Source organism: Lissotriton vulgaris, chromosome 9 (genome assembly GCF_964263255.1).
Source record: "Lissotriton vulgaris chromosome 9, aLisVul1.2, whole genome shotgun sequence".
NCBI classification, from domain to species: domain Eukaryota; kingdom Metazoa; phylum Chordata; class Amphibia; order Caudata; family Salamandridae; genus Lissotriton; species Lissotriton vulgaris.
In genome coordinates this window covers 239,165,417-239,191,186 of record NC_141697.1, presented here as the reverse complement: position 1 = coordinate 239,191,186, position 25,770 = coordinate 239,165,417, and the positions used below count along the sequence as shown (strand labels likewise).

General features: G+C 44.2%; 1 protein-coding gene across 2 annotated transcripts in view; it reads right to left on the bottom strand.

Annotated features, from left to right (window-relative positions):
* The window catches only part of DISP2 (dispatched RND transporter family member 2), a 204,821-nt gene that overhangs the window by 35,261 nt on the left and 143,790 nt on the right, over positions 1–25,770 (bottom strand). For both annotated transcript variants that reach the window (XM_086937397.1, XM_086937398.1), the window contains 2 exons: positions 21,046–21,161; positions 4,406–4,536 (listed from right to left, as the gene is read on the bottom strand). In XM_086937397.1, coding sequence (XP_086793523.1) covers positions 4,406–4,536; positions 21,046–21,161 — 247 coding nt within the window. The remainder of the gene's footprint in view (positions 1–4,405; positions 4,537–21,045; positions 21,162–25,770) is intronic.

Sequence of the window (25,770 nt, the reverse complement as noted above, 5' to 3'; positions counted from 1 at the left end):
GGGCCAGCAGGGAGAGCGGACCGTCAGCTGTTACCCGGTCTCGCAGGGACTCCTGGTCACTGGAGTCCCTGCACGCTCGCAGCCCCGCCGAGCCTCTCACCCGGACTGCCTTAGGAGCCGCCTTGAAGCCCGCTGACTCAGACCAACTCGAAGCGGCACCCGCGGAGCGGGTGCGGCGAGAAGTCGAGCCGGTTTTGCTGGGTATGTTACACATGCCGTCAGTTTCCAAATGCCTCCGTCGATAGGTTCAAACAAGTGTCCCAATGGTGGAAGGTAGAACGCTCCTTTTACCAGCTACAAGGGGCGGGGGGCGGGCCAGCAGGGAGAGCGGACCGTCAGCTGTTACCCGGTCTCGCAGGGACTCCTGGTCACTGGAGTCCCTGCACGCTAGCAGCCCCGCCGAGCCTCTCACCCGGACCGCCTTAGGAGCCGCCTTGAAGCCCGCTGACTCACACCAACTCGAAGCGGCACCCGTGGAGCGGGTGCGGCGAGAAGTCGAGCCGGTTTTGCTGGGTATGTTACACACGCCGTCAGTTTCCAAATGCCTCCGTCGATAGGTTCAAACAAGTGTCCCAATGGTGGAAGGTAGAACGCTCCTTTTACCAGCTACAAGGGGCGGGGGGCGGGCCAGAAGGGAGAGCGGACCGTCAGCTGTTACCCGGTCTCGCAGGGACTCCTGGTCACTGGAGTCCCTGCACGCTCGCAGCCCCGCCGAGCCTCTCACCCGGACCGCCTTAGGAGCCGCCTTGAAGCCCGCTGACTCACACCAACTCAAAGCGGCACCCGCGGAGCGGGTGCGGCGAGAAGTCGAGCCGGTTTTGCTGGGTATGTTACACACGCCGTCAGTTTCCAAATGCCTCCGTCGATAGGTTCAAACAAGTGTCCCCACATTACTAGAGGGGTAGGCATATAATTTGCGCAGCATCCCAAGTTTTGATATTTTTGCAGCTATAAACTCAACGGCTCTAGACAGGACTTCCTGGTCACCTTTCCTATAACTTTGCACACTTAGGATACTGACAGCATTCAAAAGATTGTACAATTCTCTGTCGTACAATACAAAACCTTTATTTCTGAAATAACCTTTAGTCAAAAGTTCCAATGCGATATGTAACCTCGTCATTGGTGATAGTATTAATTCCAGCATAGGGTAATTGTACGAGCTCCAGTATTCATCTGATGTAGGTAGCCATGCATTGACACATCAGATGGCTATACACGTGGGCAGTCACACTGCATAACCGTGGATGGTTCAACAAGCTTCAAATAACACAGAGTTGCAGCCTGTATTTTGTCTATTCTTTCTTTAAGCAACACATATATCAATTTGCCAATACAAATGTATCCTCGAGGTAACTCAGAATCATCTTGCGCAGCGACATTCTGATCTTTGTTCTGAAAGTGAGCAAGTATGTAACGTTAAATAATACATTAATCACACAATACAGAAGGACTCATCAATTTTGAAACAGTTTTCACAGGGCTAAAGATAGGATTTGTCTATTTTTAAAATAAATATTGCACATACATCTTTCTATAGCCCTTTCTGCCATCCTTCTAACAAAATATGTACATAGCCCTTGCATACAGCAGAGTTTTGAGCCTAGTTTGCATTAGCATCAGATTTCTTTCAGCGTGGCGACAAGACCGTAATCATATCAGGGTAGACATTTTTCTTTTCCTCTGTCAAACAATACGCCATTCATAATAGTTTATATAATTCGGGCAGGTCTAACTAGCTACTTATATGACAGATTATTCTTGATGTGTTTGAGGCGTATAGACACTTCTGCTTGTGAGCCTCCTGCTATGGCTCATTAACTTTATGGCAGGAACAGAGGTTATAAAAGTCATGGTTGAGACAAGCATTCTCAATAATCACAGCAAAACGTTTAACAACCCACATTTCATTGTAGGACACACCTGCTGCTTCCTTTTCAAAATCTGTGATATCATAAGTACAAACACATTTCTAATGCAGCTCTTTATTTTGGATTGTGGAACTTTCAGTCTGTTTTGAACAGCATAAGCAGTAAAAAGTTATGGCGTTTACCATCAGCTATGTCCCCTATACGATAACTCTTTTTGCTAATTCTTTTCAAAAAAGAAAGACAAACTATTAGCTAAAATTAAAATGTAGCCTTATTTATGGTAAAAGTAAGTGACTATAATCTTAACTAACCTCTGCATTTTGAGGGACTAGTCAATGATTGTGAATCTTGAGAGTCGCTGAGATCCATTGAGGCATAACCAACGTTGGAGTTTGTGCTTGACTGTTGCACCAAGTTAGCCTCCAAAGCCGGTTCCTCCAGAAACCCCATATCTTCATAGATCAGCGCGTTTGGAGTTGTTATAGATTCTTCACCATCCTCCATTTTGGTGACATTGTTTCCGACAGTTGTTTCGTTATTCAAGGCTTGGCCGCTGGAGCCCTTGAAAGGGGATATCAGTTGCGGCAAATAATTGAGAATGAGCATTTCCGACAGGCGACAGAGCTCCTCATCAGAACTTCTGACCTCATGCCCACCCTCATAAAAGGTTGCTCTACTGTGTTTTCTGCTCCATTGTCACAGGTGTAGGCAGTGATAATATCTATTGATAGTGTTAAAACCACCACCCGTGCGCGCTTTTTTGATGAGGTGGGGGTGGCTGAATCTCTTTATTATGACCGGGCAATCTTTTTCTGGACGGTGGCTCCTGGGTTTGGCCTAGGCTGCTTAGGAGTTCTTTATATGTAATCTAAGCATAAAAAAGGGGCGTACTCCTTGATATCACATCATGGTCATCTGATTTCCTGGGGCTGTGGTTCATGGAGGACTGCCGCATAACCCTAACCACGTGTTAGGGCCATGATCATGTGAATAACACGTGACCAGGGTGATGTCACACAACACGTGACCCAACACGGTCTTGAGGCCACCGGAAGTAGTGCCATTTCTGGGAAGGGCCCCCAAGGGCCCAGAAGACCTTGTAATGGATGTGACGTCTCTTCTGGGGCATTATAACTGTCAATTTTTGCTTGATGTTAAAGGTATACCATTGTTCCACTTTTATAGCGTTGTTTACTTTAGAAACCAAAAATAATGTAAAGCACCAATCACATGAATTTGATCCACATAATATTCATTTAGAGTGTCTTAACATACTCCCAGGAACCGTTATTTCCTGAGGTATTCAATGCAGCTTACTGTCGACAGAGTGCCCGCGTCAATTATGTTTGACCACAGTAAGTCTCAAGCAAAAGGCATTGATGCTTTATATCAAACGTCACACACCCGATCCTTTTTACATTGCTTTATCAAGGGCAGGTGAACACTTACTATTGGCCTGACCTCACTGACCCTCAGTTAGCCCTACAAACCTTCAACATGAGTAATGTAAAGCTGCCTACAGGGCTAGTGCCTGTTTTTCATTTGACTAGGAGGATGCAGCCCAGAAGAAGCTCTGTTGAACAGAGCTTTAGAAGCACCATTTACTCTTGGGGCACTAATGGGGAGGAATATGAAATCCTCCAGTAAAGCCACTAAAACCCAGGACAGCAGAGGCAAAAACCAGCAGGGGAGCAACCCACAAAGCTGCAGTAGCCAGACCGCATCAATACCCAGTTTGCCCTGCTACCAAGCGTGTCATTCTGATGCTGTTTTACTAAAATGACTTCACTGTATTTTTAGGGAAGTTCTTTCATTTACAAGTCTGGGACTGGGGCATGAACTTGAGTGTCCATTGCAGGATAGCACTGGGCTGTTGGGGGTGAAGAGTTGGAAGACCTTTGGGAACACAGCAGGCAGCAACTCTGCTGAAGAGAATATTCTCAAATGATTATGGTCAAGCAGTTGGAATGGGCACAAGGAGAAATAATTGAGAACTTGACTACAGCCCTGGAGATATAGGGGTGGCACACTCACAGTGTGCTACAAGGTGTCTTAGTGATGCACAACACAGAACATACTGTAGGGAAGGATAGTGAAGGACCAGTGATGGGAAGGAAAGGATGTTTTGCAAAGATAACTCTTCTGAGAAATGACCAGACCAAGAAAATGAGAGATAATGTGCTAGAAAGTACAACTATTACTTGATAGCATTAATAAAGCAATTATATTGAATTTTGTCATAAAGGAACTAACAAAAGGACCCTGAATACACCATGCACACTAATAATCCACATATATAGGACAATGCAGGCCTGGTGAGGTAAGGTGCAAACGTAAAAGTGCAAATTATGAAAGGACTGCATATATACTAACACATTCCTTCGCTTCATTCCAAATATCATTACAGTCTCCACATTTATGGTTTAACACTGCACTTTTGAAAGTGTGCTTGTTTTTAGGTAGGTTTTCAGAGATGAATACCACATCTCTTTCATCACACTAACAGGGGTTCTTTATATCCTACTGTCACTCACCTGGCGGACCACAGAAGAAACCATCTTTCCCATACTCTTGTTCCACCATTCTGCGGGTGCGTGCATCTCTTTTACTAGTCATGACACTGACTGACGGTTCTCTTCTGCTGCTGAGGCCCATCTCATCAAAACTGGAAAGAAATGAGAATGTTAATCTCCTGACGTGTCCAGATGCAAATGTGATGCTCAGTGAAATGCAGCATGGCAATGGTATGCCACACTAATTAACTGGCAGCAAAAACAACAACTGTCCATCCTGACCTGCTAGAAAAGGCGCCCTTCAGAAGGGAACACAAGCAACCCCAGACTGGTCTCAGCCTTTCAGAGCCTCATTGGTAGGGTTTAGCTTACGTCCTATAGCACAGTGAGCAATGCAAAAGGGCCAAAATTGCTGCAGAAGCATTACACTACACCACAGCTTGGTAGGTCCCTTGGTGTACAATGCCCACGAATGTGCAATACCATCTGTCCATTCCTAAAAGCATGTACCGAACATTTATGGAAACTTCTGAAAACCAAATTTTGAATTCTTACAGAACTTTCTGACTACCACGGTCTGTGACCGCAAAACATTAGCCACAGGTATTCAATATAACTGGTTGGACACGTTCGCCCTCTCTGTTGCTCCATTCTTTAGACAGCGCATAGTTTCATTATTCATCTTGCTGTCTGAAGTAACTGATAGGTTACAAGAAGAACACTATAATATCCCCAAATAAATAAGCAGCTAAAGTGTAGATTACTTATTTATAGACCATAACGGTAGGGAATTGAATAGATCACCGTTAGAAAAGTATCCAAGGCCAACATTTTGAGCCTTTCGTATGACCTGAAAATTGGCACAGATGCTGGCCTCCGCTCACCTGATAAAGGGCTGCAATATTTCGAAATTCCAGCCTGCCTGACTTGAATCTCAGCGTTACAAAAGTAGGGTCAACCCAAAGAAAGTCACTGGGACCTGGGTATACAGTTTTGTAGTAAGAGGGGTCCCAGAAACGGGAGGACAGATATAACAAGTCAAAAGAGATTCAAAGATATCTGTAAGATTAGGAGTACAATGCTGTTTATTCACAGAGTACTCATCCAAATATTTGGTATACATTGCCTGAAACATATCCATTGGTAAATAATTGTGCCCAAAATGGGAGGGGGGTGGTATGGAGGGGGGATGTGGTAGGAAGTGGTGCAGGATAGGGAACTTGGTGCAGGTCAAGAATACATTATTTACAGACAAAGTTATTGGCTTCCCACGTGAGCCAAGCATGAGTACCACAAGTGTTCATAGAATTTTACAAGCAACCAGGCTTCAGAGGTAAGCAGTGTAATTCTTGCTAGGGGTAGAAGCTGGTACGGGGGTAGTAGTCTACGTTTCGACCCTGACTGGTGTAGGGTAGTTGTTCCCTTACAAACAGGTCTTCATCAGGACAGGAAAGGAGGGATTGGGCAGAGTTCCTAGAGGGTGGCATAAAAATAAAATTAAAATGGAAAAGGGTCCATATGGGATCCCGGAGAGAAAAACACAGAGGATTGTTGTATACAGAGGATCGTTGCATGATTGCCAAGTTATTGTGGATTGAACACAGATAGACAGAACACCAACATTGTTGGCTGGGGACTACACACAGGAGCATTGACTGCTTACAAAAGGAAAAACAGCTTCAAAACAAACGGGCCGTCAGAAAACGTTAGTGAATACAAAGGACCCTTGCATGATCAGGCATGATTCTAATGGACTGAAAGACATTCTGAGCTATACTGAACACCATCAATGAAGGGGACTAAACACGGGAGCACTTACTGCTTGCAAAAGAAACTTCAAAATGTATAATTGGGCTGTCAGGAAACGTTTGTAAATGGAGGCGGTCCTCTAGAGGGGTAAATAAACCTAGTGTTATTTGTGAAGAGAGTCGGGGTAAAGGATAGACGTCCATTGTTTAAAATTGTGCTATATATATATATAGTTACCTTCAAAGATGAAGCTGGAGCTATACCTCGTGGTGGGCCTCGGGATGATTAGGGGCATACGTTGACGCCGATGGCTGAAAATAACGGGGGATCCGTATTAGGGAAAAAAGGGACCAGAGCGTGTCATTAAGTCAAGGAACAGAGCCTAGAGGGCCAGAGGTTACCTGACAACGGGACGGATTCCATCAGGAAGTACCGGGATGTCGGCTGCTAAGCTCGAGTGGGAATGTGGCGGCCAAAGGTTGAGATTGACAGGGGGCGTTACCAAAAAGGGGCACTTTTGATGTCATGCTCGAAACGGTAAAGACGGTAAAAATACTAAGGGTCCCAGTAACCATGGTAATGCTTGTGTATACAAAACAAGGTCAGATTGCAGTTAATGGCAATAAAAACATAGACATATATTGCGCGTACCAACCTAGCATGGCGGTAAAAGCGCATGCATAAACAAGTCCCAAAAGGATCAGGAGGGGAACATGAATCATACATAATACATTGCCGTGGTGGCAAATAATGGGATAGCCAGACATGGCAGTGTAACACATTATGGCAGCACTCAGATATGAATCTAACTTTTAAATTAAATAAAGTGTTGGCTCACAGTCCGGACCTGCCGCGCAGGGTGGTAAAGGCACTGAGAGGTCAAACTCACAAGGCTCACCAAAACGTCATCCAATAAGTTCAAGTATATTGAGGCAGGGGGAGAAGATTACTACTAAAGTGTCTCAAAACACAAACCTACCGCACAGGGTGGTACAGGCGCTGAGGGGTCGGACACATGTATGCAGATAAAGTCATCAAATTAACAGTGCGCTTACCTGCCACGCAGGGTGGTAAGAACGCCTAGATGTTATTCCAAAAATAGAGATTCAAGCAAAGAAAGGGAGGTCAAGGCCAAGCCCTAGCTAGTGTATCATTCTGCATGAAGGTAAAAACATGTAGGTGCCTGACTCTGCCAAAGCGAGGAAAGAAAGCTTTAGATAGTTGTAGAGTGATTTATAATGTTGCAAGTTGGGCGTAGCAGCTATCTGACTCATTTAGCCCGCTGTGCATGGAGTCAAAAGTAGTTATCCATTTGAGTTCTCGGATGTTCTGTATTGTGCCAATGTTACCGCACATTGGGCCCAGGGGTACTCGTTCAAGGACAATCCACTTAAAACACTCCGGGGAGTGTCTAGCTTGCTTGAAATGTTCCACCAACGGTGCACCAATTACTTCGCATCTAATGCGACTGCAGTGCTGTAAAATCCTTATTTTTATCTTCTGTTGAGTTTGTCCTATGTAGATCAAATTACATGTGCAGATAATGCAGTATATGACATCAGATGTATTCCAGTTCGTGTGAGATTTGAGTGGAACTTTGTAATGTTTGAATTGGAATTATTTGGTCTGAATGCTGCTGGCACAGGCCTTACAACTCCGACACCTCTGGTGACCAAGGACAGGAGGAAGGGTCCAAAGTAATAGTATTGTAGTCACAGCTGGTGGATCCAAAAAGGATCGAACCACGTGGTCACGGATATTCTTGGCCTTTTTAAAGGAATGCATGGGTGGCATATCACCGCCCAGATCATCGGATATCAATTTCCAATATTTATTTATGTTTTTTTTTATATCATTACTCTTGGTTGAAAAAGTGGTTACACAAATCAGACGTTGTTCATCAGTGTTCACGCGTTCCTTAGGTTTCAGGAGAGATTCACGAGGGCTTAACCAAGCTTGTTTCCTCGCTCTTTTTATTAGTCTTTTTGGATATCCTCGCTGGATGAGATGTTCCAATAGATTTTCAGACTCATTCGTGTAGTCTTCCTTTAGGGGAGCAGTTAAGCCGATCACATATGGACCCTTTTTAATTTTAATTTCATTTTTATGCCACCCTCTAGGAACTCTGCCCAACCCCTCCTTTCCCGTCCTGATGAAGCCCCGTTTGTAAGGGAACACCTACCCTACACCAGTCAGGGTCGAAACGTAGACTACTACCCCCCCATACCAGCTTCTACCTCTAGCAAGAATTACACTGCTTACCTCTGAAGCCTGGTTGCTTGTAAAATTATATGAACACTTTTGGTACTCATGCTTGGCACACGTGGGAAGCCAATAACTTTGTTTGTCTGTAAATAATGTAATCTTGACCTGCACCAAGTTCCCTATCCTACACCACCCTACTAATTCACCCCCTCTATCCCACCCCCCTCCCATTTTGGGCACAATTTTTTACCAATGGATATTTTTCATGCAATGTATACCTAATATGTGGTTGAGTACTCTGTGAATAAACAACATTGTACTCCTAATCTTACAGATATCTTTGAATCTCTTTTGACTTGTTATATCTTTCCTCCCATTTCTGGGACCCCTCTTACAACAAAAATGACTTGAATCTCAGGGCCTATAGTGTAAGCAGTGTTGTGGAGCCATTGTAAGTAGAGCTGTATACCGATCAGGCACCACATTTTTTGTCTCCGGTCAGCATACTGGTTTAGCTCACAAGTCAAAAACTGGAGTTTGTGTCAGTGATACAAAAGAAAATAACATAACATGTGTATTTGCAAAGCGCACGTTCACCCCAGCAACGAGGCAACAGATGTATATTATTACCCAACTCAATGGTACCCATTTTATCGACCTCAAATGGAGGAAAGGCTGAGTGGACCTGCCGGGATTTGATCCTGTGACCATGAGGTTGAACACAAGCCCCTGCAGTGGATGCATTAATGCACTGAGCTAATAGAGTCGGCTTGACCTAGACATGCAGGGAGTTTTTCTCCAACATTTCTTGGTCATTGTTTGTATTCCTTTCTAGCGTTCCATGCAGGTAAAATGAGTTAGTGATTTCCCAACATTAAACAGGAGGGGAATTGGGGCGGCCATGGTGACCCAGCAACCCATTGGCCGAAGGGCTTTCATCATATCAAGCATTTCTGATGGTGGAGCCAGCTGAAGCTCTGCTGTCGGAATCCCTGTGGTTCGCTCACCTCTAAATGAGGCAGGGGGATTACAAATTTGGCTGATAAGGCATCCACCATTTTATTTCAAAGGTTCAACAACCGCCAACATTTACGTAGGATGGTTAGAGACCCTAGTTCTCTACACACTAAAACACAATTATCAAGAGATGAAAAATAAGTGTACTTTTCAAGGATAACTATAATCATACTTACAAGGTGCAAGAAGAAAGGAAACTATTTACAAAAATTAAAATGGGCCGACTGGGAACCCAAAGCAGCCCTGACAACTTTTGTCAGACCTGCCCAATATGGTGTGCAGCGATCGAGTGCAGTGAGCAAGTCTGACCATTCAAAGCAGGCTTGGAGGAGTTCTCCCAAAGAAAATTTAGAGATAAAAAGGAAAAATGGTGCACTTTACAATACATTTTTCATAATGTATATATATATATATGCACCAGGATACCCAGTTATGACCACGGAAATTCTTAGAGAGAACATAAAGACATACCAGAGATATATTGAAATTTAGATTTGTAGAGCACTCTACCAAAGGTGTCTAGGCACTAAGGGTAGTAATGTATGGATTAAGGAGTTTAACAGGTAAGTAAACATATAAATAAATAAAATGAATTTTGTTGCGCGCACTGCATTACCAAATGCGATGCAGTGCGCGCAACGAAATTCGTTTTATTTGTTTATATGTTTACTTACCTGTTAAACTCCTTAATCCATACATTACTACCCCCCACCCTGCCCCTCCCCCTCCCCATTTCACCGCCCTGCAGGAACTCCTACTGCCGACCGCGGCTGCCCTCAGAGGCTGGAAAGTGGGCCCATTTAATGTGAGGTATGGTGGTCTGCTTGATTGGACCCCTGTAACAAAGCAGGGCCTCACCCCTTCCGGCCTGCCAGGGAAACGCCCAGTGCCCAGTACTGCCAGTCAGGGCCTGCAAATTAAGTTGAATGGCTGTACACACTATTAGCTGAAACACCAAACATCGGAGTATAACTTCAGAGTGTGATTTGTACACACTGCAATAATGTTTAACTGATTTCTATGGGAAAATGTAATTTAAATAATTTACCAACTTACACATTGGGCTGGCAGAGAAATTATAAACAATGAAAAACTGTATACAATGTCAGCATTAAACTCTCAGAATACAGATCACCAACAATGGCATTTAAATAAAAACAAAAGATTCATAATTATTCTGAGAGCACTATGGGCTAGCTAATTTTATGTTACACATTCTGGGAAAATTGTATTTGAAAAAGAGGAAGGAAAGCTGATGGCAAGAGGGAGATATGAGGTAAGGAGAGAAGGAAGCAAATAGGACCTCTTTTACCTGCCTAACTTGTTGCATTGTCCCAAACCTCAGTCTTGCTTTCAAGAGGCAGCAGCTTGCATGTGCATCTCTGAGCGCACTGTGATTCATAGTCCACTGAAATTAATCAGTGCTCCGCCTTGCCCATATATTTAAAGCTTCTTCTTTATCCAAATTGAAGTAGATAGATGAGTGTTAAAATCCCCACTTGGAGATGCAGTCTATTCGTATAGCCACTTGAGCCCACTAACTGCAAGCCACAACTTCCATTGGCCACGGCAAAGTCAACCTGTGCAGAGACACCGCATATACAACGAGCAGACCATACATAGGACATCTACCTTCTTATAGAAACAGCGTACCTCAAGAAACCAACACCATGCATTTTACTGGCAGGTGCAACCCAGAATATAGCAAAGTATTTGCACATTTTAATACGTCTTCCACTTCAGATACATCAAAGTATAATAGCCCATCATGTCAGCATGCAACTTGACACAAAGGAAAGCATATCCATTCCTATGGACATAAATAAGCACTGAGTAAAAATCCGTACACTTCCTTTCATCATGATGCAAATAAGCACACAGCAAGAACATCTAACATTCAACTGCTTAGGGCTGTTGGTGATCTGGACAGACATGGTGTGCAGATGTGCAGACATGGTTCGAGCCCTTCCCCCAGGTTTTCTAATATACCATCTTGATAGACCAGAGGGGCGGCATCGCCATTATATATAGAGATACGTTTGTGTGTAGGGCGCAGAACAGTGACGTCCAGGACTGTGAGAGCTGTCAGTTCTCACTTCAGATGTCCCCCACGGTGACTGTGTCAGGCGTCTTGATCTATCGCCCACCAGGTGGCATGGGAAACGCAGTTGGCCTCTTCGAAGACTAATTTTATGGCGTTAGGGGATCTGAATCTTCATTTTAACGAACCGGCGGACTTAGTGGCGGCTGATTTGTTGGGTGACCTTAAAGCTTACAATCTTAGTTTAAAAAACTCAGGACCTTCGCATTCCAAGGGCCGCCTTCTTGATCCCATCTTTTCGAACATCCCGTACCTTACAGCTCTGCCCGTTTGCCCTTTACCCTAGACAGACCATTTTCTGGTCCCGGTCAGTCTGCAAGTTGATCCAAGAACTACCTCCTCTCCGAGAGTTTACACCTTGGAAAGAGCTTGGTCCAGGTTATCAGTTGATAACTGGATCGCTAAACTTGAGAGTTCATGCCCTCCTGTAGCAGTGGACCCGGTAACGGCTGACGCGGATTTTGAGCTGTGGATAACTAACTTCCTGGATGCCATCCTCCCTAAAAAGAGAGTGGCAAAGAGGGGAAAGAGGACGGGTTCCGCCCCTTGGTATTCGCCGGAACTGCGAATCCTCAGGAAAGGATGTAAGAGGCTGGAGAGGACTTGGAGAAAAAATTGGGGGGTGGCTAGCCGGGATGAATATCGCGCTGCGATTAGAGCATATAAAAATGCCCTTCGCAGTGCTAAGGCTCAATTTTTTGAGGAAAGGATAAAAAGTTCCTCCAATTCGTCGAGAGAGACGTTTAAAGTAATAAAGGAAAATCGTTAAAATTCCGTAGCCCCGCTGATTCAGGATAATCCTGCTGAGAAGTGTAGAGATCTAGCGGAGTATTTCCAATTAAAAATAGAAAACATCATAGGTGCACTGCCTCAAGTTTTGCAGACTGCACACATAGGCAATCAGACAGGAGGAGATTGTGCCCGCCTGGACACCTTTGGTCCAATACCTGTAGCAGAGGTCGCAAAGGAGCTAGGATCCATGAAGAGTGGTTCCCCAGGGGATCCAGCCCCAATGAGATTTCTGAAACAGGTGACATCCGTGGTTGCGGCCCCCATTGCGAACCTGATTAATACTTCCCTTTCCCAGGGTGTGGTGCCGCCGAGCTGGAAAAAAGCAGTTGTAAAGGCTCTCCTGAAGAAACCCAATCTGGATTCATCAGATTTGGCAAACTTCAGGCCCATCTCTCTGCTGCCGGGTCTTGGTAAGATCGCAGAAAGACTGGTCAACCATCGACTATCTGACTTTCTGGAATCCAACGGCCTGCTGCGAGAGTCACAAACGGGCTTTCGGCCAGGGCAGGGCACAGACACCGCCCTATTGGCAGTCGTTGAGGAAGCAAGGAGCATTCTGGATTCAGGAGGGTCAGTGGCAGTGATCCTCCTGGACGTCAGTGCTGCCTTTGACACTGAAAACCACCAAGTGTTGATCCAACGGCTGTCCAATGCGGGGGTCACAGGAGTGGCGTTGCAGTGGCTTAGGTAATTTCTGTGTGGTCGTACTTATCAGGTCTGGGAAGGCAGTGAGAAGTCTACATCTATCCCCCTCCAGTGCGGTGTGCCACAGGGCTCTTCGTTGAGCCCTACGTTGTTTAACGTTTATATAGCCCCCCTGGAGGATGTTGTTGCCCCTTTTGGGATAAAAATTGTCAGCTATGCTGACGATACCCAGCTTGTGGTTGCATTATCCCAATTGGTGAAGAACCCAGACTCGCTGCGCCTATGCCTGACCGATGTACACACTTGGATGTGTGAATCGTCGCTCAAATTAAACGGTTCCAAGACCGAGATAATGCTGTTAGGGCATAAGACTCCCTCACTTCCCGCGACCATATGGCCTAGCTGCCTGGGTGAGCTCCCCACCCCCAAGCAGGAGATCAAGAGTTTGGGGGTATGGTTGGAGCAAGATCTCTCCTTTAAGACCCAGGCTACGAAAACGGCGGGGATCTGTTTTGGGCTTCTTCGCTCAGCCTGTAAAGTCTTGCCTCTCCTCCCCTTGCCATCGAGGAGGTTACTCATCCAGGGGCTAATTATTTCTAGGCTCGATTACTGCAATGCCATTTTCCTTGGCGCCCCGGAAGCCACGTTCAGCAAGCTGGAGCAGGTGCAAAATGCTGCTGCTAGGATGCTGACTAATGCGCCAAGGAGGCAATCAGCTAAGCCTGCCTTGAAAACATTGCATTGCATTGAGAGGGTTAAGTTTAAAGCTCTCTGTACAGCCCATAAAATACTCCAGGGGAAAGGTCCCCCCTCCCTAAGGAAGTTAGTGGTGCCTTATAAAGCGAACAGAGCTCTTCGTTCTGATCAGAAACTTCTGCTTCAGGTCCCCAGAGTTTATAAGGCCCGTACTGGGGGCAGAAGATTTTGGGTGCACACAGCCACCCTTTGGAATGCGCTCCCATTGAAAATCCGCCTTGAGACATGCACTCTTCGTTTTCGGAAGCTTCTGAAGACACACCTCTTCCCGTCTTAAGATGTCAGATTTCGCTTTGCAGCTTGTCGGTGGATACCTGGACAAGCGCTGGGATGCCCCAGGGTAACCATGCGCTATATAAGATTCACAATAAATAAATAAATAAATAAATAAATCTGGATTAAGGATGATGGGAGTCTTGGACCCTAAACCTGGGGTGTAGTCCGAAAGGAAGAAAAGGGTTAACGAGTTGAGGAATTCTAAGGGTGCTGTGCCTGAGACCTGATGAATAATAATGAGAACAACAGTGGTCCCATGCACAGAGGAATTTCAAGAATGGAGTAAATATAGACACAATGGAAACTATATTATGTACTGACTTGCCCAGCCGGGCAGAGGTCCAATTTTTAATTTAAACAACAATTGTTTTGGAGAAAATACCTTCAACAATTTCTTAGAGAAGGGCACAAGCCTGTACCCAAACATTTACAAATTGTCATAGTGAGCAGAGTGGACAGAAAGTAGAGCAAGATTTTTAGGCAAGAGCTATTGTATTCTGTGAATATTACAGTAACAGAATTTATTTTCATTCATACCATTACTAGCCCTATAGTAATTGATACATATCACAGTATATGGTGTTGTAATTGTCGACGGCGTTCCGATCCCATTGAAAAAGTTAGAGGGATCATCATCAGGACTGAATAATGCCTAATTATTACTAGCCATGATAGCCGTGATGGGTAGCCTGCGCACATTGGTGCCGGCCGGTACACAGTGAGCAAAGCAGTTGTGACCCGTGAAGGAACTAGTAAATACACGTTCCGTTTTGAAGCGGGCAGTAATTCCGCAGTCGGACGGAGATCAGTCTCCCCGTTTACGCTACGACGCGACCGCAGTTTGCTTGGTCGTGTCAGAAAGGAGCCTTCACAATGGACTGCAGTGACTTTCCAGGCCGGTCTGGAAAGTCACTGCAGTCCGTTGTGAAGGCTCCTTTCTGACACGACCAAGCAAACTGCTGGCGCGTCGTAGCGTAAACGGGGAGACTGAACTAACCTGCAGATGCCAATGTCCAAACTTGCAGCTCGACACACATCCTGAGTGGTTTCTCAAGAACCGGCACGCCAAGCACGTTTCCGTGTATACCACTGATCGCGTTCTAATTGGTTAACGGTCCGATCATGTGACAAGAAACAGACAACAGACTATCCGACGCTAGACAACTATCCAATCCCTTAACATGTCTCAATCCTTCGTAAAGGATTCCGGTTCTTCTTGAGAAACCACTCGGGATGTTTGTCGAGCTACAAGTTTGGACGTTGGCATCTGCAGGTTAGTTTGGCTACAGACCAGGGATGTAGGAGTTTGGTTAACATACGAGGACTAATATGTTGGTTATCATTGGACTCATCCGTCTTTATGTATCATTTTTATCACAGATTGTTAGTTTGCCGCCAACAGACGGCATGTAAGTTTCTTTTTGAGCGTTTTTGACTGCTTCACTTATTACCATGCGGGCATTAAGGTTATAAGGTGACACCATAGAGTCACGGATCTACAGCACAAGACACACCACTAGTTTTTATCCTTTGAAGCGTGTGTTGAGCACCACATAACACCAGAAGGACATGGGCATATATATTACATTGTTGATGTTGACAGCATCAGAATATATTATGTTTTATTGTTTATTCCCCAGTATTGCTCCCTGACGAAGGGCGTTCTTTATGTCCGAAATGCATTGGAGTTTGCTTCAGTAATGCCGTTTTGAACACGTTTACAATTTTGAATGAAAAAAAGAAATTCAAAGAAATTACGTGAAATAAAAAATGAAGTACTTTTCATCATGAACTAGTGTGGAATCCTCATTTCTTACAGAGGAGCATGAGTGTGCCTACAGGGATGCAACTAATGCACCATTAGGAGCACGTACTTAATTATACTTCAGACGCCCACGGACGGAGGCGCCACCTGTAGAGCACCTGAAAATTTGTGAAAGTATCACAGTACATTGGAAAAAGAAGGCATTGGAAAAATTAGGCTGTGCACCTGACCCATCAAATTTCATTCCTATGAGAAGTCACAGCGATAGTTAGTGGAATTTTAACCCTCTTTCATTAAGTAGTAACACACTCAAAACACTATGAAACAATTGATATAGTATAAAGATTTATTTTAAAAACAAAATCCTATCCTAGTGCACACAATATGAATTGTAACAATAATAAAGATAAACTGATTAGTAGCTGCAACGTTTATCAAAAGCATGAACAGCAAAAAATACGCTAACATATTTGCTGTATAATCTTTATAGCAATTCCTACCCCATTCTTCTATTCAACACGCCAATTTTAGCACCAAAAGGAAAGCCTAATTGAGTTTCCGAGATGGTTCACACCCACATACCTGTTTGAACAATAATTTGTTATGTTCAGTATAATAGCACAGTGTGTTATTCTTGTCTTGTGTTGGCAGCTGGGCTGAAAAGTGCAGCAAGTAAAGGCTGAATACTTTCCCGTTAGCCTTCAGCCAAAGTAGGTGATGCGATTCTACGAGGTCTGTCTCAATTGTGTCACCTGACATGAAGTTTTTCTCTAATCTTTCACACCCTAATCCCAGCTTACATAGCATTATTTAGTTGTTAGTTAGGGCCCGATGTAGGTAAATGCCATTTACCGATTTTAAAATACCGAATCCTACCGATTCGGTATTTCAAAATCGGTAAATGGTATGTAGGTCCCAACATCTGGATTCGTTACCGAATCCTTAACAATTCTTTAATTACCGATTCGGTAAATACCGAATCGGTAATGCCCATTCATTCCTATGGGCTTTGAAGCCCATAGGAATGATTAGGCATTACCGATTCGGTATTTACCGAATCGGTAATTAAAGAATTCACAAGGGTGCAGGGGGTGTCACTTTGACACCCTCTGGCACCCCCAAAACAGGCACAGGTGCCATGTGGCAGGCATACCTGCCCTAAGGGCAGGTCTGCCTGTCACATGACATAGGTGTGCATGCACACATGTGCATGCACACCGGAATCGGTATTTTACCATGGATTTGTATTCCATGGTAAAATACCGATTCTGTAAGCCATGTGCAGAAGGTACATTGCCTACCTACATTGCATTTTCGGTAATTTTACCGAATCGGTAAATATTACCGAATCGGTAATTATTTTACCGATTCGGTACATATTACCGAATCGGTATATTTACCGATTCGGTAATGATACCGATTCGGTAAAATTACCGAAAATGTGCCCCTACATCTCGGTAGCCCTTTACCGATCGGAATCGGCCGAAAATCGGTATTTTCGGCCGATTCGGATCGGTAAAGGGCTACCTACATCGGGCCCTTAATCTTTTAGTTTAAACAATTATTAGAAAGTGGCCTAATGCCTTTTTACTTTGAATAATAACAAGAAATGAGACACAAAAATAAATGTGCATTATACATTAATCACAGGTATTCACTTCTAAATGATTAACAGGTGTAACCTAAAAGAGGGATACATAGAAGAGAAAAACATAATTATAACAATTTGGTGCCTTGGGCTCTTGAAAGTGGACACTTGGCAGTGGTCCAGTCAGCTTGCTGGCATGGTAGGTGAGTTTGTGTCAAAATCATATACCTTGCATATGCTGAGGCGCTGGATGGGATGAAGATGCGAATCTTTAGGACTGGAGGGCAAAGGGTGAGTGGCTATCACCACCCAAGAAGTGGCAGAGGAGGTGATGCCTTGGGGTTAAGGTAAGCCTGTTGGGTCTTTGGGAGGAGGGGAAACTTGTGGCTGATAGTGAGGAGACCATTTGAAACAGAATTGTAAACTGGTAGCTTGTGCATGTGGAGCATCACAGACTGCAGGCGCCTTTTGAAGTTATTTGGATTGTGGAGTATGAGGACTGCATGCTGGTGGCACTGATACATTTTACCTGGGACACTAACATGGCAGCTTCACCTGTCCAGCTAGAATGGGTCCTACGTCATATCTTGTGGTGGGTGTTGGTTGTAGAAGGATGGCCTTTTATCGTCTTCTTGCCATGCTACACTTCTTGTGACAGTTAGAAATCTGTCACAACAAGATATTTATCATTGCCTGGAACAACCATTGGACAGGAATTTATGCCAGATGTCAGGAGAAAGTGTTTCATTTTCCATTTAGAGACAAACATGCCTGCAGGAAGTACTGATTTCATGCCGAAATACAGTAGGCAACCAAAGGTGAGGATTAATCTATTTGGAATTTGATATTTGAGGGTGTAGCGCAGTAAGGGCTTAAGTAGCAAGGAAGAGGGGATTTTTGCTGCCCTTTGGTTTGTAGGAATCACATTTATATTTTTGTGTAGATGTATGAAAGAGCTCTGTGGAAGAGCTGTTTACCTTACCATCAAACTTCAAAAGGGATGGCTGATGTAGTGTGTTCTGCCAGTCACTTAGAATATTTAAATGAACAAGAAGAAAAGACAGAAATATTTTATTTGCTGGGGTATTACACTTACTGCCAATTGTGACAATTCCCCTATATTTCATTTTCCATTCATGTACTCTACAGTGGTGCATGTGCCTAGTATGTATCTAAGAAAGATATCTGTATCATTAACTGAGACCTCTGAAGAAATTTCAGTGTTGTTTATTAACTATGGTATCATAGGGGTTTTAGCCACTGGATTCCCATAGGTGCTCTAAAAGAGCAAGGTTTTGTCCTGCTATGAAGGGCTACTGAAAGACCCACTGCAGTAAATGGGCTGCCAGACCTACAACAAAGCAAAAAAGGCTGTTCACTGAATATTTTGCACTGATTTTGCTCCTTCCAATATAGGAATTCTAACAAATAGGGTTTGCTTCAGTCTATGTTGTTTTAAGATGTGTGTGGGGCTTTGTGGGACTGTAGAGTATTGGGTGATATGAGTCTTTTTTCTAACTTCAACACAATGCCATCGTTTGAGTAGTCCATGATAGTTCTCCAGCCCTTGAAATTAACTCAAACTAGTGTATACCAATCACAGCCGCCAAGCTTTTAGGTTGCTTATATGTGACATTTTTGTGATTATAGGTGCTTATGTATGACGTTTCAAACCATATGTGGGATATTTTATTGCGAGTAGATAATTGCCTATGCAATGAGATTTAGTGGTCTGGAAACAGCAGCATCAATGATGAACAGACTACGCAAAATCTTTAATGTACTTCCGCAGTCTGTTTCTCACTCAGAATGTTCATGATGGAGTGTGTGTAAGTGGCTAGGCCGAGGAAATACAAGTCAAAACTGCATATTGCACTAGCACCAATGGACAGCAGATGGTTCACAATGGAACCACCTTACAAGGGGTGAACATAACGTAAACACAGCTCACCACACTGACAATTGATACCTCAATCGCTCATTAGCAAAAATACTCCCTAGGTTGGAGGGGTGTCCTGGTGGCCAAACATGCCTTAAAATAGTAAACCAATGTGATATGTTTATCCAAAACTAGCCAAAGGTGTGAAAATGCATTTCAGTTTTCATATGGGCAGTTGCTTAAAAAACTGCAAAGCAATGCATTTACGTCACATGATTCATTCAATGTAAACATGACTCTGCCTGGAGCGCCAACCAACTTGTGAGGGATCACTTCTGGTGTACAAGTGTGATCTCTTTCAGGACAGTAACAGCGGTGCTTTTTCAAAGTTTAGTAAATGGTCTATGCGGTGTCTGACAGTAGGATTGTCAACAATTTTCGGCAGGACCCTGGTAACGTCTGGCCAACAGTTTCCTACTCTAAAATAGTATTACTTACGGAATTAAGGGCTATTTTTCACACTTAATTCTACTTGGTGACTTGCGCTGAGCCTTAGAGAAGTTGCCTTCTAAGGAGACATGAATTTATAGGGTGATTTGGGAATAAAACTTTTGAAACTTTATGAATCGATTTTTTACAACTGTTTTTGTATTGGACTATACATCATGTGTGCTTCGGTATCATGTGTTTTCTGCTGTGGGATTACAAACCTTATAGTTTATGAGTAACTTACACCCTAGTAGTACCCGGTGTAGAATACCATGCAAGCACCATTATTGAATAATAGGGTCCCGTATATGAACTCAAGCCAACATTTGGAGGTGTCAGATGTGCAATTATCAAACCATAGATACCAAAGTATTGCATATATGTAATATACATGTAAGCCTGCATGTCATGAGTAGTTTGAAGAGAGAAATGAGAATGGACTCCAGCTTAACATTCTTATGCTATTCAATAGGCAAGTAAAGGTATCCACTCTCCTCACATTTATGGACGACCTCTCTCATCAAATAATAGCATAAAAAGAACAATAATGAAAGTGCATCTTCTGGTGTATTTATTGGGTGCCAAATGAGGAAAATGAACGTATTAATGGCTGAAATTCAGTTTCAAAAGCTCCAATGGTATTTTGGTATCGTTCACACAATCACAAAGATTCAGCAATGCCAGTTATTAACCTCTTAGGTGCTGCGCCTATTCCAACGGCCGACGGCACCACTACCTCAGGAGTGCTGCCGTCGGCCGTTGGACGTTCGAACCTCACCTGCGCAATGGAACGTTCAGCACTGGAGCTGGACGTTCCATAGCTGCTAAGAGGCTAATGATCGTACCAGAGATATGTAATTGAGAAGCATTTTGGACGATAGCAATATAGGGACTCCCAGATCTTTAGATAAAGATATAATTAAGCTGCTTTACCCAGACTGGAGCAGAACAGTCCACAGTGATGGCCTGCTGAGCCTGTATACAGAACAAGACTCGTAGCAACTCTGGGCAAGTACCTGTGAGTTTTGGAAACATCCTTTACAACGCAACTTTTACTCCACTCTGCCATTACGATGCAGCTATTACAACGCAAGTCGTTACAACGACTTGCGCTGGAGGGTGCTGTAGGAAAGGGAATAGTTTAATTTTCTATCCAACACCTTCCCTACTATCCACACGGACTGGAGTTGGAATACAAAATTAAACTATTCCACTATCCAGCGCCCCCCAACGCAAGTCGTTGTAACGACTTGCGTTGTAAAAACTGCGTTGTAATGGCATGCGGAGTAAAAGCATGCTTTGTGATGACATACATCCGAGAGTTTAACGGTTGCTGCCCCCAGAGTTCAGTTAGAAATGCCATGTACACCCAAAAAAACGAGCAGTGCTTTTACTATACCTGCTCTTCTCTGCATAGGGGTAAAGAGATAACTTCTTCCTATAGCCGGTGTGACTCTGCAAGCGCTTCCAGACAATCAGCTTCCTCCCAATGTCAGTGTCTGTGGGTTCAAACCCCTGCAGGCAAATACAAGCACAAGTCATTTTAACATCTGCACAAGCAACTGTTAACATTAACTCTTTCTATTATCTCTCAGTATGACTGCTGGTGTGAGGGTTTCACTTGAAGACCTTTCATTTAGTAAGTGTGAAAGACTATAGGGCACTTCGTATACATAGATTGGAGGTACTTGGTTTGATGGTAACTGATGACACATGGTAAAGATGCATATAAGCCAGTATTAGCTGTTGAATTAACTGGTGAGAATCTTAAGAGACATCTAAAACTTGTGGGTGGAGGGGACTGAACTGTTCTTTACGGAGCGAGTTTTCAGTGGGTCCAGAAATCCAGCAGCAGTGTAAAGTGTTTCTAGAGGTACTAGGAGTTTTTGACTGGTTGAGAGAAGGTTGTCAGACAGGCTGTACTGGGCCAGCATTTGGGAGAGATTGTTGGAGTAATTTTTGATGACTTTAAACCCAAGGGTCAATAGTTTTTAGAGAGCCCTGTTTTAGGCTGAAAGCCTTCTAACATTTTCAAAAAAGGATGAGGAGTGGTATATTTAGTAAGATTATACTGGGTTCTTTTGCTGATGGTTACTACTTTGTCTAGAGGGAATGTTATGTTATGTGATTTTATGTTGACTTGCATTGTGCACTAATCACCGAGAGGGTACCCAGGAATGAGGATCTAGGACTAGTGCAGGCATCAGCATTTCTTGGATGCGTGGAATGACATGTTTATTTGGCTACTGAGAGGTTTAAAACTTAGTATTTGCCTGCAGTGCTTGGAACAGTAATGAAATATTCCGATCACATGGTGGGTTGAAGAGCAAGTCAAGGCTTTTGCTGGTGGTGATTGGGTCCGATTTTCAGGGGGAAAGGCCATATAGCCAAGTAGGGTGCTAGGTGCTGAGGTGGCAGGGAAGTAGAGCATCTTTGTTTTTGAGGAACAGAATATACCCTTAATGGGTCAGGCAGCTCCTATAAATATATTTTTAATTCATACACAGCACCTCATTGTCTCAGTGTTTGTGTTTAATGTGGTACACTTCATGTGAGATTTCTCGACTGCTGAATAATGTTTCCATACGTTTTCATATCTCTTCTCCCTAAGAAGAACTCCAAATTTTGTGATAACTTAGCAAAAGTATGTGAACATTAAAAGCATTGTTTGTCTTTCCAAAAATAGCAACCTACGACGAAGGTCCTAAATTCACTATAATGTCTTACAAGGCCCTTAAGGAGGGAGATGCAAGACTGCTCCAGTAATCCCTGGACATAAAATGCAAGTATACATCTCTGCAATCAAAGGTCGCCCATGGTCTTCTCTTAATACTTTTAGAGGTCACTCTTTTCATAAGAGAGTGCACTCAATCATTGATCAAAAATATATTGGGCTCACACCTGATAAAGCTGTCTTGCGTATATGGCTTGCTGTCATCCTCCTGCAATAACGATGTCCTACCCCCAGTCAACATCAGAGAGGTCTTTATTGTCAATGTATTCATTATTACAGCTTTTGCCACTGCAACAATGATTGACAGTGAGATGCTTCTTGCTATGAATGGGTCACCCTCCACCAAATCAGTCAATACGGCAACGGCAAGAATCTTCGAGACGCCAATTGAAGGAAAGATGCAGTCTACCGTTGAGACTCCCTCACCATCCATGATGTCTCCTTCAATATTCAGAAAGTATCCGAAAGTGTAACATGACTATTCAGGCCTCTACCACAAAAGGCTGTATGTAGAAATCTGCAACACCAGGCAAAGGTTTTTACATGGAATCTGAGGGGATTCTACCTAAATGTTTAGGCAACTTTTAGGTCTTTACAGGTAAATGTTTAGGCCTTTAGAGATGCTGTTTGCTTCAGAATGGACCACGAATTTGAAGTTTTGGAGAATCAGCACAAGATCCACACCGCTCACAGAAATAAGGTGTGACTCAGCGAGTACTTCCCTTTCAGTTTCACAATGGATGAAACCTTGCGGCTTTCCAGACAATCTCCTTTTAATGACTTTTAAGCTGTCACCTAAAATGTGTTCAGGATTCCCGAAAGATTTATCAGAACATTGAAATGTTGGGACCTACACTGAAGACTAGGAAGTGGCAGAGGGCCAATAATGGCTGGTATAGACCTTCTTGTTCAAAATTCCACTGCTTGAATTTGTTTCTCTCCATTTACTTTAGGATATCATATATCTGGTAGGTAATAGCTTTGTAGTCCTTATCCCTTGGGCTATACCAGTCATTCAAGGCTCCCTTCCTTGTTACAGACCCTCGCTTGTTGCTTGGGTCTCAAACTTGAGGGAGGACTGATACAGCCCTTGGCAGTAGGCCATCATTTCTTCCCTCTTTTGTCCTACTCCTGACATCCATTAATCTGTGAACCAATCATCTGTGAACCCTTGAGGCTTCAGCTGAAAACTTGGGGGCAAATTTACAAGCTCCGTACGCCACATTTGAGCTGCCGCTGCGAACACTTTTGTGACGCAGCGGCGGCGCAAAGCCCGCGCCATGCTGCGGGGTATTTACAACGTGGTGCATCTTGGAGATGCAACACATTGTAAAGCCCTGCGCCACATGTGGGCGTTCCGGCACTGGGGGAGGAGGGGTGTTCCAGCGCAGGAACGCCTCCTCAAAGTGGCTGAGTGAAATCTACAAGATTAAACTCAGTCAATTTTAAGGCCATGCTGCGTCAAAGCCTTGCGCCTGCTTGATGCAGGCATAAGGATTGACGCAGCATGTTAGGGATAGGGGCACCCTAGCAATGCTGGAGCTGCGTCGCACTTGCAACGCAACTCCAGGTGCTTCTCCAACGGCTGTCGGGGGTGGGAGTCTCCGGGACGGCCCTCGAGTGGTTTGCTTCCTTTTTGGAAGGCCGGACGTTTTAGGTGTGGGAAGGCCACGAGAAATCAGCTTCGGTACCTCTCCAGTGTGGTGTGCCACAGGGCTCATCGTTGAGCCCTACCCTATTTAACATTTACATGGCCCCTCTGGAGAGTGTGGTACTGCCTCTGGGTATCAAGATCATCAGCTACGCTGATGATACTCAGTTGGTGGTAGGGCTTTCCCAGTCGGCTTACCATCCCGACCGGCTGCACATGTGTTTGGATAAGATCTTCACGTGGATGTGTAGCTCAGCACTCAAGCGTAACGGCTCCAAAACGGAACTGATGCTGCTGGAGAACTCCTCTCCCTCTTTATCATCTAGCAGTTGGCCCAGCTGCCTGGGAGCCGCACCCACCCCCAAGCAGGAGATCAAGAGCTTGGGGGTCTGGTTGGAGCAGGACCTCTCCTTTTAGACACACGCTAAAAAGACTGCTGGCGTGTGTTTCGGTCTGCTCCGATCAGCCCGGAAGATCTTACCTCTCCTCCCAGTGGCCTCTAGGAGGTTACTCATTCAGGGGCTTATCATCTCGCGGCTAGACTTTAGTAACGCATTGTTTCTGGGTGCTCCAGAATCCACCCTAAACAAACTGCAGCAAGTGCAGAACGCGGCCGCTAGGCTCTTGACGGATCTTCCTAGGCGTCAGTCAGCTCGCCCCGCATTGAAGGCGCTGCACTGGCTCCCTGTCAGAGAGAGGGTGAAATTTAAGGCACTGTGTATGGTCCACAAGATTCTGCAATGGAAAGGCCCACCTATCCTTCGGGATATGGTTCAACCCTATAAGGCCTCCCGCTCTCTCGGTTCCGACCACCAACACCTGTTGCAGGTTATGAGGGTAAGGAAGGCACGAACTGGAGGTAGAAGATTCTCTATAAATGTGGCCAACCTGTGGAACTCCCTCCCTCTCCATCTGCGTGCGGAAACAAGCTTTTTACGGTTCCGCAAACTGTTAAAAACCCACCTGTTCCCTGCCTAATTGTTGTGCTTAAGGTTGCAGCGTTTTTGTCTCTGGATGAGCGCGGGGATGCCCAAGGGTAACCAGGCGCTATATAAAACTCTTTAATAATAATAATAATAATAATAACTCCAGCAATGCGTCAGCTTTACGGTAGCAGATGAGTCACGCATCTGCCTATTCTTGCCCCATGGTGCGCCGCATTGTAAATGCGGTGCATTCATGGTGGCGCAAGAGGTGTCTGCCGTGACCCACAATAACTGGCGCATCCCTGCTGATATGCAAGGATGCGCCAGTTATTGTAGATCTGCCACTTGGTTCCTCTTGTTCAAAGTATTATTGAAGTACAGTATTTTTCTAGGTATAGCAGCAATAAAAGTAGAAATATGGCAATGGCTATCTCTTTCTTTGAATTGTTGTCCTACAGTTGATTCAGTTGCAGTTTTGCAGTAGGAAGGAAGAATTTTTCAGAGCCTATTCTCAATTACGCATCAAAAGACAATATACAAATGGAGATCATAGACACAAAGGTATGCACCCACCATATTAGTGTACCCTTGCTTAACAACTCTCTTCCGCCATTGTGTCAGTTCCATATAGTAAATATTTGAAGACTTTATGAAATATCTTCACCAGATGTCTGTAGGATTTAGGTATTGTAGGAAAGTGGATTATTAGTCGTTGGGGGCATTCAACTTTTGCTAGCAATAATATCAAAATCACTAATAGGATCAGTCAGGTCTCAATGAATAAACTAATCCTTGCTCAACTGTTGGTAGCTT